This window comes from Fukomys damarensis, unplaced genomic scaffold (assembly GCF_012274545.1).
Source record: "Fukomys damarensis isolate Sample0158 unplaced genomic scaffold, DMR_v1.0_HiC HiC_scaffold_22, whole genome shotgun sequence".
Classification (NCBI taxonomy): Eukaryota; Metazoa; Chordata; class Mammalia; order Rodentia; family Bathyergidae; genus Fukomys; species Fukomys damarensis.
This window is the reverse complement of record NW_022900934.1, coordinates 1,241,572-1,256,266: the sequence shown is the minus strand read 5'-3', so window position 1 is coordinate 1,256,266 and position 14,695 is coordinate 1,241,572. Positions and strand designations below refer to the sequence as shown.

Genomic DNA, 14,695 nt, shown 5'->3' with positions numbered 1-14,695 from the left:
CCTTTGTTCCCGGCCACCGCCGGCCGGCGGCAAGGGGTCGCTGCCCGCCCAGACGGATCCCGGAGGGAGGGTCTCGGGTTGGGGACCGCCAAGGTACAGGTGCGGCAGACTTTCTAACGACGTCTCCGTTCCAGAAAGTGGGGCTCCCCGGGCCCCCCGGCCCTCAGGGCCCACCTGGGAAGCCGGGCAAGGACGGAATTGACGTGAGTTCGGGCGTCCTGGGGTTCTGGATGCAGGGGCCGTGTGCAATGGTGGGCTGGGAAGGACCTGCGCCCCTCGCTCCCGCTGGGGCAGAGCCTGCCAGGGGTGGGTGGCCGTGGTCCTTGGTGCTTGGGCCAGGTCCTATACCCTGGGGGTGGCCTGGGCTCCGTGGCATGTGGGGCACCCCTGGGGTGACAAGAGGCCAACTCCGCCCGGGTGTCCAGGGCAGGTAGGGCTCACTTTGGGGACCGCCTATACCCCCCAGAGGGGTGGCTGGGTGTGGGCCTCCCTCGTGATCACTCCCTCCAGGGCCGCCCATGCCTGAGGTTTCCCCGTGAACCTGCTCAGCTCCTTAAGTCCCTTTCCCACTCTGGGTACGGCACATGGGAGTGCTGTGGGACCTGGGCCATGGCCTTGCTGTTTGTCCTATGGGGCTGAGCAGCTGGGGCGCAGGGTCCCCACTTAAACCCATGCATGGAAATCCAGTTAAAGGGCTTAACCATGCTGTGGGGGCCCAGGAACTGAGGGCTGCTGCATGCCTTCCTGGAGAGGGGGGCTGGCTCCCTCCTCTCAAGCAGAGGAGCCCAGAGGCCCCAGTCTTCAAAGCCAGCTCCCTAAATCTCTCAGTCCAGTGCCCTGGGTCACTGCGGGTAGGCTGTGTGGCGTGTTGGGGGGCCTCCCTGTGCCCTCAAAGGGTTGTCAGATTCTGTCTTGGCCCTGCAAAGCCTGAGCCCCTCTGTCTAGCCCCCCTTCCCCTGGTCTGGACTGTGGATGGCAGAGCCCCGGGGTGTGGACAAGGGGGGCTAGGGAGCCCCATTTTGCCCCCATGGGCCAGGCCTCCAGGACAGAGTTGGAGGCCAGCCCTACTGTCCTCCTCTGAGATGGGGTATCAGGGTTCACACAGGAGCATCTGCCCTTCTGCAGGGAGAAGCTGGTCCTCCGGGTCTGCCTGGGCCCCCGGTGAGTGTCCTTGGTGAGGAGGGGCAGCCCATTTCTAGTCGGGGGGGGCACGCTGAACAGAAGGTCATTGATGGCCTGTGTGCCACGTGCTGAGCCCACATCGCCCCAGAAGGGCTGGGAGGGGCATGTGTGGGTTCAGTGTGTCTCTGGGTAGGGTCTGGCTGGGAGCTTTTTTTGGGCCAGTGCCAGGGGGCTGTGGAAGGGACAGTACAGCTCTGCAGGCTGCCCAGGCTGGAGCTGCCAGATGCCTCAGCTTGTCTGGCTCCAGGGCTCCAGGGCCTGTGCCCACTGCAGTCCTGCACAGGGACCTGCTGGCTCTGGGGCGGAGTTGTCCAGGTGAACATCCTACAGCTCTGAGCAAGGGTCAGGAGGGGCAGCCCTCCTGGGCTGGTGAGGGAGGGAAGGATGGGGCCTCCAAGAAAGGGACCCTTTTGGGTGGCTGGACAGAGTCCTGTGCTGAAAGTACTTTTCCTCTGTCCTCACACCTCAGCCCTTTCCTCCCACACAGGGATCAAAAGGGACCCCGGGGAGACCAGGGAAGCCTGGAGAGGTGGGACTGCCAGGACTTCCGGGTGTGGATGTGAGTGTCCCAGCCCCCTCCTGCCCTGGACAGCTCTGATTGCTCTTCTCCAGCTGGGCCTGCTCAGGCAAGCAACCCAGTCCTGACAGAAGTCCCCAGCAGGGGTCCCTGGCCTTGGTCCAGTCCCTGCTGATGTCCGGCAGGGGACAGAACCAGCCCACCACAGAGTCCAAGTTCTGCCAGCTTTTGCTGATCCAGGAACAAGTGACCATTGTCGGGTTCCTGTTCCCTGCTGGCCCCATGGGTCACTGTGGGCAGGTCCAGTAGGCTGGGATCTGAGAAGGGAGCCTGCAGTCCTGCTGGCTTTGTCCCTCTGGGGCCCTGTTGCAGTCTTCCCTGCCCCTCCTGGCCAGCTGTCCCCTGGAGCTCTGAGGGCAGCAGGTGGACAGAGAACAGGGCCAGGCCCCAGGGTCCTTTCTACTTCTCCAGACTCATCTGATTTAAAAAAGACTACAAGACTCAGTTTTGTCCTTGGGCACCTGCTTCCCTCCTCCTGCTTTCCTCCCAGGGTCTGACTGGGCGGGATGGATCTCCTGGACCCAAAGGTGCCCCTGGAGAACGGGTAGGTGCCAGCCCCTGCGACCAGCAGTCACAGTGAAGAGGTGAGGCCCTGGCAGGGGTGGCAGGGGATGTCTTATGTGCAGGTAACGGAGCCGAAGTCCAGGTTGTGGGCGGCCCTGACTGCACTGGCTGGCCCCTGCCCTGCGGTGGGCACAGGGTGTCATGTGGCCAGCCCCTGAGCCTGCCTTCCCCTCTGTCACATCCACGTCTGGTCAGAGTGGTGCTGGCCTCCAGACCACGGCAAGGAGAGCCGTGTGGAGGGCTGCTAACCCCTCCTCACCCTGGAGGTGACCTGCAGCCACCTGCCTGCCAAGTACTGAGTCTGACTGTTGTACACTGACTGCTACCTGGACGGACTCGCTGGCTCTCTCTTCTCCTGGCTTCTGAGGACACATGCTCTCCTTCGTCCTCAGAGAGGGCCAGGGTGGGCAGGGAGCGTGAAGGCTTCTCTGAGTTGGTACTGGGGGTTTCCAGGAGTGGACAGGCATCGGAGTCACTTCTGTGTGGCCCAGGCCAGTCCCCGTGTTGGGCCCTCCTTCTGTGTGGCCCAGTGGCCCTCACAGGAAGACACTCCCCTTCAGGTGGCCAGTGGTGTGTCCTGCCTCGGCCTGAGCCTCGGTCATCTGTAAATGGAGCTTCTGCCCCGCTCTGCCTTCAGAGGACTTGTGGGATCAGACATGGGTGGGGGCGAGTTGGGAAAGAGAGGCAAGGCTCCTGAGCCAGAGCACCCTGACACCGCTTTCTTCCTCAGGGAAGTCTGGGACCCCCGGGGCCGCCTGGGCTGGGGGTGAGTACCTTCCTCCCCTCTCCCTGGCAGCTGCAGGAGCCAGCAGGTTTGGCCACAGCAGTGTGACCTCCCGGAGTCCAAATGCTGTCCCCCTACAGCCTCCCTGGGGACCTGGGCTCCTATCTGGGCTGTGCCCTCTGGAAGGGGGTCCCCAGGGACCAGCCACCCGACCCCAAGGTGCCCCTTGCAGGACCCACCTGAACGGTCTCGGGGGTGGCAGGACAAGCGTCGCCCTATACCCTGACCACCTGCTTGGTTTTGCAGGGCAAAGGCCTCCCTGGACCCCCCGTGAGTACAGACCGCCCCGAGCACCCTACCCAAGCACTCGAGCTCCCAGATCTGCCTCCATGCTCAGAGCCGGCCTGGGCTGGGGTGCCCCACACCATGGCAGGGATGGGGCTTCTTGGGGTCACCCTGAGCACAGCACGCCTGGAGACTTGCCCTTCAGTGGGGACACACTGGCCATGGGGGGACCCTCCTCAGGCTCAGTAGGGCTCCTCACCTGTCAATCTTTCCCTCCCCTAGGGAGAGGCAGGAGTGAGCGGCCTCCCTGGTGGGATTGGCCTCCGTGGTCCGCCGGTGAGTGGCTGCCCAGACGCACTCTTGGAGCCTGCTCCTCTAACCACGTCGTCTCAGACCACCGCGGCGCTCCTTGTCCCTCCCCACCTCTTTCCTCCTGCCTTTGTTGGGGAGCACGAGCAGAAGCTCAAGCAGCCCAGACCTAATGTCGCCCGGCAGACCGATGCCAGCATGGCCTTGTCCAGGGAGCAGGAAGGGACTGGGCAGAGCTGGGCCCTTCGCCGGGGTGGGGCTGGCGCACTCTGAGTTTTATCTTTCCCCAGGGCCCCTCCGGACTTCCAGGCCTGCCGGGGCCCCCAGGACCTCCGGGACCTCCTGTAAGTATAGGCTGGGAGCTCTGGAGTCCCTGAATGGGCCAGAGCAGGGGCTGATTCCATCTCCCTGGAAGACGAGGGGCCCTTGAGTCCAGGGTAGAACTCACAGCCACCCCTCCTCCAGGACAGATGTTTTGTCCTTGTCTGGTGCCCTGATGAAGGGCCAGCAGCACCCAGTGCTGGCCGCTGGAGGATCCCAGCTTCCCGGTGGGTGGGGGAGGCCATGGTCAGAGTGATGGGAGGCAGGTGGACATCACTGTCTCTCTTTCCAGGGACAGCCTGGGGTCCTCCCTGAAGGTGCTACTGACCTGCAGGTGGGCAATGCAGACCTCTGTGAAGGGGGCAGGTTCTGCCTGAGGCTACAGCTGGGGGTTCCCACTCGAGAGGCCCCTGCTCCCCCCAGCAGAAAGGCAGGGCCAGGAAGGGGCTCCCTGGGACTGGGGCACAGTGCAGGCAGCTGGGGTTATGTCCTGGGTCCCCTCCATCTCACCTGCCTGGCTGCCAAGTGGACCGGAATGAGCCAGGAGCCACATGGGTGACCAAACTTAGACAGTCACATCAGGTAGGTAGCAGAGCAGCCACTGCAGTGCCTGGTGCAGACAGGTCTCTTCCTTGTCACAGAAGTTTTTGGGATTCTCTTCTCGGGCTTTGAGCCTTGTCATCTGTAAGAAACACAGACCTGTTTCTCCTCTGTGCAGCTGTTTAGCCTCAGGCAGCACAGTATCCAGAGCACTCTGTTTCAAAGAGAAAGTGCTGACCCCTTTGATGGAACCAGCTGCCCTAGGCTGGCTCTTCTCACTGCTGGTGTTACGCCCGCTGTGTCCCAGGAGGCAGGCGGTGGGCGCCTCGAGTGGCCGGGATGGGGCGGGCCGAGGCCTTGGCCAGCCTGCCCAGGCAGTGAGGAATATGAACAGGCTGCCTGCACCCAAGCCCTGGCCTGCTCACAGCTGGCCTCCAAGCCCGAGCGTTACAGCTGCGGCTTGGGCTCAGCAGCTTCCTCCTCCTAGCAACCAGGTGCTCATACAAGATGAAGGCCCCTTTGTGAGCCAGCAGCCATGTGAATAGCTGCTTTGAAACCCAGGGTTTGCTGAGAAATTGGATCAGCCGTGAGGGAGGGGCATCTGGACAAGCCCGGTTCCCCGAATCCTGTGGGCCCGTCTGGGCTCGGCCACAGCCTCCTCTGCCCACATGCAGCGGACCTGCTCAGGGAGCCACAGGGGCTGGGAGGGTCTAACCACTGTTTCCCAACAGTGCCCTGCCGTCTGCCCTCCAGGCCCCCCTGGGCCTCCTGGAATGCCAGGGTTTAAGGTGAGTGGTGGCTGTGGGGTGGCGTGGGCTTCCTTGCAGCTGGGTCCCCTGTGGCTTTAGGACTTGAGGCCCAGGGTTGTCACAGGGAGAAAGCGGCCTGTCCCCCAACCCTCTCCATCCCAGCGACGCGCTGGAGGCTGATGTGACCTGGCTGGCCCCAGAGTGGCTGTTGGGGAGCTGGAACCATGGGTCCAGCCCAGCCCTGCCACCCTGTTTGGCTGAGGGGCCTCCGGTGAGTCACAGGGTCTCTTGGGCCCATTTCCCAGTCTCGGCCCTGGCCCGTGGTCCTGAGCACCATAGTGCCACTGTGGCCGGGTCCTGAGTGAACCGGGCTAAGGCCTCCGTTCAGTGCTGCCAGGGAGGGCACCGAGGTCTGGAGGCTGTGCTGCTTCTTTGCAGGGCCCCACCGGCTACAAAGGAGAACAAGGAGAAGTCGGCAAGGATGGTGAGAAGGTAAAGCACCTCTGGCCCTGCTGCTGACGCGGGAAGGGCAGCCGAGAGGAGTGGGTGCTGGGCACTGGGCCTCACGGGCTGGCCCTGGCAAGGCACCTGCGGCACGTTTCCCAGTGGGCCTGGCTGGTCAGGGCCCCTCATGTGGCAACTCCCTGGTGTATCGGTGGGGGCAGGGGTGTCCCTGACCGCCTGTTTCCCTCACTCTGCTCACTGTCCTTGGAGGCCACTGTCTGTGACGGGCAGAGTGGCTAGAGGGGGACCAGCACTTGTGTAGGTAGCATGGGACCCTCCCTGGCCAGGAGGAGAGGCACATGCTGCTCGGGCCTGCTGGGGACCCACAGACAGCAGGAGGTATGGAAGAGCCAGGCTGAAGTGTCAACCATCCTCTCTGTCACAGGGTGACCCCGGCCCGCCTGGTCCTGCTGGTATTCCAGGCACTGTGGGGCTGCAGGTGAGGCCAAGGTGGGGCCAAGGTGGCAGGAGGGGAGCCCCATGGGTGGGTGAGTGGTCACTCTGAGATGACTGATCAGTCAGCCAATACCTGAGAGAGAGGCACCTGGGTGAGCCCAGCCCAGGGCCTGAGCTGAGGCAGAACTTCGAGGAGAGCAGAACTTCGAGGTTCCCGGGGCCCAGCAGCTGCCCAGGTTGGGGTGCAGCCAGCTTCTACATCTTCAGCTTTCTCTCTACAGGGCCCTCGAGGGTTAAGAGGACTGTCAGGGCCACTTGGGCCCCCTGGGGACCTCGTAAGTCTGCTGGCCTCCTGGGGGGATGGGGGCCCCTGGGGACCTGCACTGCAGACCCTATGTGGGATCTGTGGGGAATGAGACTCAGCAGCCAGCACCAACCTGCCCTCGTGCTGCTGCCTATGGCTGAGCCACAGCCTCCCTCTGGGTCTTTGTTCCTCCCAGAGGACCCCAAATGTTCTCTCTCTCCTGCAGGGTCCCATTGGGTTCCAAGGGCCACCTGGCACCCCAGGATCGCCTGGGGAAGCGGTACGTGTGTGTCTAGGTGAGGGTGGCCCAGTGCGGGCCCAGGTCCTCTGTCCCTGTTTTCTGCTGTGTCACTCAGCACACTGGATAGGGCTGGCCTGCCCCAGGCTGTGCTGTGCACTGTGGGCACATGGGGGCCTGGCACACCTGGAGGCTCATGGCACACTTGGGGGCACCTGTGGCATGCTTGAGGGGCAGGCTCACAGGAGTCCATCCTTGTGGGTGGCTCTGCCTGTCCCTGTGGGTACAGGTCTGGTTGTGACCCACAGCAGCATCAAACCAGCCACCGACCCTCCCTCATCAGACCTGGAGGGCCTTGGTCTCCTGGGTCCTGCTCATACATGTTGCTAACTCTGTCCCTGCACTTTTTTGTCCTTTCCAGGGTGACAGAGGCGAGAGAGGCCCTGAGGGCTTCCGAGGCCCCAAGGGTGACCTTGTACGTAAGAAACATTGGTTCTCTGGTCCTTCTGGGGAAGAGCCCGATCTCATCCCCCTAGGGTGGGTGGGGCACTTGCCAGACAAGTGGGGTCTGGCCCCATCCTGGCCTCCAGGCAGAGTGCATCTCATGAGCTCAGCTTGGGCTGCCCAGTTGTGCAGTGAGGGCCAGGGAGGAAGCCGCTCTCTCCTGGATGCGCAGGGAGGTTCCAGTTAAGCATCTCTGGCAATGGAGGGACTGTCCCCAAACATGTGCTGCAGCAGCTGCCAGATCCACCCCATCTTCTCCCCCATTTGAGCCCCACAGCAGTGGCACCAGAAGGCCACCAGGCCCAGCTGCTGCACCAATAGCACCCAGCCTTGGTCCGCGCAGGCGCTGGGCTGGGCGCAGCAGCTGCCCCACCCAAAGCACAGCCTGGTATGGCCAGAGCCGCAGGAAGTGTTGAGGCAGCTCTGGTAGAGCTCTCTCAGGACCCCAGCTGTGGCTGTATCTGTCCCTTGCGTGTCTTTAGGGCAGACCTGGTCCCAAAGGAATCCCTGGCATGGCCGGACCGGGTGGGGAGCCGGTGAGTACCTCCCTGCCTCAGTGCACTCAATGGGACACAGATGTACCAGCTCTGGCCTCAGGCACCGTGTGGTGGCCACAGGGCGCAGGAGAGCTGCTGTGCTCCTGTCCTGTGTCCCTGCCTCTCTTTGCTGGCACCAGCCATCCCTGGGCTGGCCTCCTGGGTGTGTGACTTGCAGTCAGATGGGTCATCTGACGGGCCTGTGCCTGCTCACACTCAGCAACTCCCTTCTTCACACGCCAAGCAAAGGTGGGACTGCTCCAGCAGCCCCTCCTGCCCTCTGGCACCAACCTCCATCACCACAGCCCGTCACCCTGCAGGAGGGCCTCAGGGGCCGGGCCAGGACTGTCTGCCCTATGCGGCACGTGGGAAGTAAGGTGCTGGGGTATGACGGTGGGCACAGATGCGGGTTGTGCCGAAGGTCCTGGGCCCTGGCCAGCCCATGATGCCTGCCTGCACCCTGCCCTGCATGGTGGTCTCTGGGGGTGACACAGGCTCCATGTGACCCCCTCAGCAATGAAGCCATGGAACCCTGCGGAGCTCGGGCGCAGGGACCACATTCTGGGGAATGAGAAACAGCACTGCAGAGGAAGGGGAGGGTGGCGTGGCCTTTACTGTTCCTATCCCCAGGGTATGCCAGGCAAGGATGGCCGGGACGGCATGCCAGGACTTGATGGCGAGAAGGTTGGTGCTTGGCTGGCAACCTGTGGGAAGGGGCTGGGGAGAGATCAGCTGTCAAGGCCTCGTACCCATTCTACTCCTGCCCACTCACTCCTCACAGGGAGAGGCCGCTCGCAATGGTGCCCCAGGAGAGAAGGGCCCTGATGGGCTGCCGGTGAGTATACGTGGCAGGCTGAGCTGGCCAGCTCCTCCTACAGGAGGTCCAGGAACTGCCCACTGGGCCTTTAGGCTTACACTGTGTGCCTGTTGTGCAAATGTGCCTGTGCCTGCCCTGTGTGCTGTGGGCCGCCTTCCCATCAGCCCCGCCTGGGGACTCGCAGGGGCTCTGCATCTGAACCCCAGGAAGCTGTCTAAGCCCACCCTGGGGCCAGCAGGCTGGCGCAGTTGTCCCACTTTGGGAGTGCTCTCTCTGGCCTCAGCTGCCTGTGTGCACACTGCCATGGACTCGGCAGCCCTGACCTGAGCTCTGTCCTGACAGGGCCTCCCTGGACGAACGGGGTCCAAAGGCGAGAAGGGAGAGCTGGTATGTGGCTGCTTCCTCCAGGGATGGCAGGGTGGGCAGGCAGTGCCCTGGGCCTGGGCAGAGGATGCAGGACTCACAGCCTCCCCTCTTCCAGGGCAAAGCCGGGGAGCTGGGTGAGGCTGGCCCCTCTGGAGAGCCCGGCATCCCTGTGAGTATCCCTGGCCTTCCCCAGGACATGCCTGAGGCCCCTACTCCTCCCTGCCCTCACCCCCTTCTTCCCCCTGGCAGGGAGACGTCGGCATGCCAGGGGAGCGTGGTGAGGCTGGCCATAGAGGCTCAGTGGTAAGTGTGGGGTGGGCACTGAACAGGCTGAGGTGGTACTTTGGGCGCCCTCATGAGCCTACAGCACAAAAGCTGGGAATTCTGGGAGGGGAGTGTCACCTCCTTAGTCCCTTGCCCTCAGGGAGGCTGTGGGGTGACCTGAGCTGCCCTGTCCTCTGGATCTTCATGCTACAGTGCAGCTGAGATCCCAGCAAGCACAGGGAATCCTGTCTGGTGACAGCCACAGGGCAGTGTTGGGCATTGGTGCCAGCACCGAGTCTGGCCTGACTGATAGGGTCCACATGTCTGCACTCCAGCGCCCCTTAACTGTCTCCCAGGGGGCAGCCCTGCTTCTGTCCCCAACACCTCGGCCAAGTGGCCTGGGATGACAGGGAGGCAGAGCTGGGCCCAGGGCCCTCGTCCCCATCCCACAGGTGACTTCTTGGGCCCAGGACATGCCCCCACACCTGTGTCTTTCAGGGGGCCCTTGGCCCACAAGGTCCTCCTGGGGCCCCCGGCATCCGAGGCTTCCAGGTGGGTTCAGTGGGTGAGGTTTGGGCCAGGGCATTGAGTCCTGCAGGGGTGGGTAGGGGTCCTGAGGGGCTCTGTGGGCTCTAACAACTGGGACCTTATCTATAGGGCCGAAAGGGCAGCACAGGAGAACCTGGCCTCCCGGGTCCCCAAGGCCTCCGTGGTGAAGTGGGTGACCGGGTAAGTGGCTCTCCTGGCAGGCAGCGCCCTCTCATGCACCCCTTCCCGCCTCTAACCTGGTCCCATGGGCACAGGCCACGGGGAGACACCCTGATAGCCAGTGGTCTCACCTGACCCTGCTGCTGCCCCCTGGGTGTGAGGGCAGTGGTGCCAACTTCACAGTCAGCACCCCTCGGTTCCTTTGGCCTTCGTCCCTCTTGGCTATAGAGGCCTGGCTGGGCAAACCATGCACCATGAGGGCCCAAGAACTGGGCGAGAGGAGAGAAGGCAGCTCCAGGGCCTGTGTATCCACTGAGACCTGGTTTGGCAGAGGTCTACCGCTGTGAAGTAGCCGGATGCCAGTACCACATCTCCAGGACCCTGTCCTGCTGGTCTGGCAGCAGCTGGTGACATCAGACCTTGGGAAGACCCGGGGAAGGAGGCATGGCCTACTCAGGGACACCTGGGGACACTTTGGTCACCCCAGAGAAGGCTGGGGGTCTGGTTGGGCCCTGGGGGGCCCATGTGTCTCCTTGTCTGCCCCTGCTGGGCAGTGACAAAACCCTCTTCACATAGTGGGGTGCTGCCCGGCAAAGGGTAGGGACATGGCCACAAATGCAGGGAGAGGTAGACACTACTGCCCCACAGAGGGACAGTGGCCCTTTGTTAGCCTCGGGCAGGACTTTTCAGAGGTGGGAAGATACACAGCAGCTGCAAAGCAGGGCGAAGGCTGGGAGAAGCCTCAGTGTGGGACAGGTCGGGAGTGGGTGGGACCTGCTGTGCCACTCCCACACGGACAGATTTCATGGGAAGAATCACCTGTAGGCCTTACGTACACTGGGCAAGTGCTATACCACTAAGCACTCGACCAGCTAGGCGTCCCTAATTTTACAGTTCAGAGGGAAGGTGATTAAGGTGACACTGGCATAAAACTGTCCCAGGATGGCAAGTGCCATAATACACACAGGGCTCAAAGGCACTGCCAGCAATGCACAATGTGCAGGGCTCCACTTGTCCTCCAGGACTGATTCCAGGAGCTGCATGGGGTGTGGAGTATTCTGCAGGGAAAGCTCCCAACACTCAAGGGTCCACAGGGCACAGAGCGGTGTCCAGAGGGGCCCAGCATCTGTGAGCATGGGATGCCTCTCCGGACTGGGCTGGGCTTCTGAGCCCTCTGCTTTAAGGCCGAGGGGTTTACCATACATGGGTCCAGGCAGTGCCCCGCCTCCTCTCCTGCTCTAACCCAGAGCCCTTTCTCTGCCCAGGGCCCAGGAGGTGCTGCAGGCCCGAAGGGAGACCAGGTGAGTGGACGCTGGTGGGCGGGTTAGATCAGATCTGTCCACAGCACCTCCACGGAGCTGTGCATCTTGGCGGGTTCTGCCTGCCGGGCCGTGCAGCTCTGGTCTGTGTGCACAACTCTGAGGGCTTCCTCCTCGTTTCCCTTCCTCCTCCTCTCTTCTCCTGCTGCACTTGGCATAGCAGCAGTAGAAGTGGGATGGAGACGGCTACTTCTCTTGGGCACACAGCTGGCCGTGGGCTCTGGTCGGCCCTAGGTGCCCCATCGCTGCGCCTGGTCAGGGAGACGGGTTTGTGAGGGCCTGGGCTCTAAGCGGCCCTCCGTGGGAGCAGCTTAGAAAGCTATTTTCTTCTCTCTGCAGCGCTTCTCTCCCTGGAGAAGCTCAAGGGTGGGCGGGTTGTGGCTGTCCCTACAGTGTCACCTCTGAGCCCTTTGGCAGCCAGGCCTTCCTCCAGGTGACTTCAGCCTTGGGCTCCCTGCTGGCCCGGAGGTCTCAGAGGCAGGATCCCTGTGCTGTCCTGGGAGCCTGTTCAAAGGCAGGCGCCAGGCCTGTACTCCGGCCTCGGTCTCAGGTCTGAGTCCTGGTAGCTGGGTAGCTTCATGGAAAGGAGCCGCTGTTAACCTCTGTGCGTGTCGTCTCCAGGGCATTGCAGGTTCCGATGGTCTTCCTGGGGACAAAGGAGAGCTGGTAAGTGGGCCTCGTGACCTAAGGAGCTGGCCAGTCAGTCTGGGCAGGGAGCTGGCCTGGGACAGGGCCAGCAGATGCGGCTCCTGGCGGAAGCACAGGCAGGGCTCCGTGGGCAGCCATGCCAGGACCCCAGTCCCTCAGGTTGAGGCCTGGCCTTGGGCTGTCCCTTAGGAGGCAGGGACCTGGCTAGAAAGCAGCTTCGGGTCTGGTCACTGGCATGTGGAGGCGGGTTCTACACACCTCGTGTGGCTGTGTGGAGTCACTCATCTGAGGTCCTTGGATGAGTCAGTCACAGAAGAGTTCACTGTAACAAACCCTACTTTCACAGAGCGGAGACGGACAGAGTTAAAATAAAATGCTTGGCTGTATCAGGTCACAGACTCCCATTTCTCCTTCTGAGGGTGACAGAAAGGGAATAATCCTAAGATCTGAGAGGGGAAAAAAAAGACCTTTTGGCTTTCCACTGGCAGGGGCTTGAAGTCTATAATTCTTTCCTTTGTATCGGTTAAAACAGAAAGGGATCCTAGTCTCTGGGGCATCCTATGGCCCGGAATGAACTTATGCTTCTCAGTTGCCTGTGCTTAATTTATTTTGGCAAATTCTTACACAGCCTTGGCTGGGACCCTGGAAATCCAAGAAGCAGTGCTTCCTGGTCCCATTCAACTGCTGGGGTGGGGACAGTGGCCAAGGACAGAGCCCTGCCAGCTGGGAAACCTCTTGCATGCTTTTGGCCACACTGATGGGGGCTGGGTGAGGGCTTCCACCTGCCCTTGCTAACCCGGGCTGTTGCAGTTGGCCCATGGACAAGGGGTGGCCCGGGACAGTCAGCCCCTGTGTGTGCCCTGTCCTGCCTGCTGTGTCCCCATCTGTCTGGGTCTGGTCATCCCTGAGGACTCAGGTGAACCAGGGCCCAGCGCTTTAGGACAGAGGCATCCAGTTCAGCATTATTTATAAAAATAATGGAAACAAAGTAAACTAGTATAAGAGAAACTAGTACGGAGTTACAAAGACATTCAAGGGAAAATTAGCTTCAAAAGGCAATCAAGTTAATATGCTCAGCAATATCAAGTGTCCATAGAACAAAAAGAAATAAACCTATCAATATTTCTATGTGGCTTGAAGATGATTTTTAAATTTTCATCCTCAACTAATAGTGGGTTTGTTGGGAGCCACTTCCCACCCGACTAGGGGCAGCACATGGATGACCAGAGCATACACCTTCCCTCCTCACAGGGTCCCAGTGGTTCTGTCGGACCCAAAGGAGAGGTAAGTGTTGGGATTCCCATCCACCTCCATGGCCAGTCCGACCTGCGGCCACCACACACGTCTGCAGTCATAAAAGCAAAAGCTGCAGGGTCAGAGGCCTGCCCGAGTGAGGCTCAGACCTGCTTTGTTCTTTTTCTCTGCAGTCTGGAAGTCGAGGGGAGCTGGGCCCCAAAGGCATCCAGGGACCCAACGGCACCAGTGGTGTCCAGGGCGTCCCTGGACCCCCCGGGCCCATGGGCCTCCAGGGGGTGCAAGGCGTCCCCGGGATTACTGGGAAACCTGGAGTTCCGGTGCGTGGCCCTTCTCGTCAGTCAGTGCCTGGGCATCGGGCTTGTCTTGGAGTAGAGTTTTCTCTAAGTTGCTTTAGGAGCGGAGTACTGGGCACGTCTTAGCGAGGCTGCTAGCATGCTGCCTGTCTGCTGACAGATTGCCGGGTGAATTTCAGGGGAAAGAAGCCAGTGAGCAGCGCATCAGGGAGCTGTGTGGGGACATGATCAACGGTGAGTGGCTGCTGCCCTTCCCCACCTGGGCTCTTGGTGCCCGGGCCGCAGACCACCTTCTGCTCCTTGCTACGCCCCTCTGCCCGCCTTGTGGTGCACTGGGTCCATCCTGTGCCACAGTGAGCAGCTTAGAGGGGCTTCACCATGCCTGGCACATGGCAGATGCCCTGAACCTCTGCTAAAAGCAGGTTTACAGGGAACAAGTCACTGCACCTTAGGGCTTGGAGGGACAGTTCCCCAGCGCCCCCAAGTGGATGTCTCAGGTCCTCTGGGTCCCAGAATTAGGAACATTCCAAGACAAGGGAGTGTCTCCTGTCTAGCCTGGTGACACCCCAACATAGTAAAAGTCACTTTCAGGAGATAAATGGAAACTTCCTTCGGAAAGGCAGTATAGATCTGTGTCATGCATTAAAATATTTTCATAATCTGGGCTGGGGATTTGGCTTAGTGGTCCTGCTGCCTGCCTTTTGAGCACAAGGGCCTGAGTTCGATCCCCCATACCACACACAAAAAAATTTTTTTTCATAATTCTCTGATGTAAATGCTTGTACTCTTGTTTTCCAAAAGAGCAAATTGCACAGTTAGCTGCACACCTAAGGAAGCCTTTGGCACCGGGCTCCATCGGTCGGCCTGGTCCAGCTGGTCCCCCAGGGCCCCCTGGCCCCCCAGGCTCTGTCGGCCACCCTGGTATTCGAGGGCCCCCTGGATATCGTGGTCCCACAGGGGAGCTGGGAGACCCTGGCCTCAGAGGTGAGTAGTCAGCCCAGCATGGGATCACACAGCAAAACCCAGACATCCCACAGCCTGAAGCAGTGGTGCTGTCTTCCTCCAGAGGTACAGGGCGGGGAGAACTGGGCACATCCGGGGTCCAAGGTCACGGGGACATGAGCTATTTCAGCCCATGTACTGGCCTGGGCCTAGTACACATGTCCACATTGGTCACCCTCCCCCGGCAAGGCTGCCGATGAATTACCATGGCCTCTGCTCCGGGAGGTAATGGGGACCCTCCAGGTAACTCCTGGAAGGCTGGAGCTGTGTGCTTTCCGGGCCAGTACA

At 61.3% G+C, this 14,695-nt stretch overlaps 1 protein-coding gene across 1 annotated transcript in view; it reads left to right on the top strand.

Annotated features, from left to right (window-relative positions):
• Positions 1-5: 5 nt before the first annotated feature.
• Col9a3 (collagen type IX alpha 3 chain) overlaps positions 6-14,695 on the top strand; it is a gene marked incomplete at its 5' end in the record, with an annotated part of 18,781 nt that continues 4,091 nt past the window's right edge. Inside the window, 29 exons of the mRNA XM_033766967.1 lie at positions 6-203; positions 1,126-1,161; positions 1,670-1,741; positions 2,250-2,303; positions 3,054-3,089; positions 3,354-3,377; positions 3,615-3,668; positions 3,932-3,985; positions 4,255-4,296; positions 5,234-5,290; positions 5,690-5,743; positions 6,141-6,194; positions 6,433-6,486; positions 6,682-6,735; positions 7,115-7,168; positions 7,680-7,733; positions 8,364-8,417; positions 8,515-8,568; positions 8,893-8,937; positions 9,032-9,085; positions 9,166-9,219; positions 9,679-9,732; positions 9,838-9,909; positions 11,154-11,189; positions 11,829-11,873; positions 13,107-13,139; positions 13,283-13,429; positions 13,585-13,639; positions 14,207-14,389. Of these exons, the coding sequence (XP_033622858.1) occupies positions 6-203; positions 1,126-1,161; positions 1,670-1,741; positions 2,250-2,303; positions 3,054-3,089; positions 3,354-3,377; positions 3,615-3,668; positions 3,932-3,985; positions 4,255-4,296; positions 5,234-5,290; positions 5,690-5,743; positions 6,141-6,194; positions 6,433-6,486; positions 6,682-6,735; positions 7,115-7,168; positions 7,680-7,733; positions 8,364-8,417; positions 8,515-8,568; positions 8,893-8,937; positions 9,032-9,085; positions 9,166-9,219; positions 9,679-9,732; positions 9,838-9,909; positions 11,154-11,189; positions 11,829-11,873; positions 13,107-13,139; positions 13,283-13,429; positions 13,585-13,639; positions 14,207-14,389 (1,837 nt within the window). The remainder of the gene's footprint in view (positions 204-1,125; positions 1,162-1,669; positions 1,742-2,249; positions 2,304-3,053; positions 3,090-3,353; positions 3,378-3,614; positions 3,669-3,931; positions 3,986-4,254; positions 4,297-5,233; positions 5,291-5,689; positions 5,744-6,140; positions 6,195-6,432; positions 6,487-6,681; positions 6,736-7,114; positions 7,169-7,679; positions 7,734-8,363; positions 8,418-8,514; positions 8,569-8,892; positions 8,938-9,031; positions 9,086-9,165; positions 9,220-9,678; positions 9,733-9,837; positions 9,910-11,153; positions 11,190-11,828; positions 11,874-13,106; positions 13,140-13,282; positions 13,430-13,584; positions 13,640-14,206; positions 14,390-14,695) is intronic.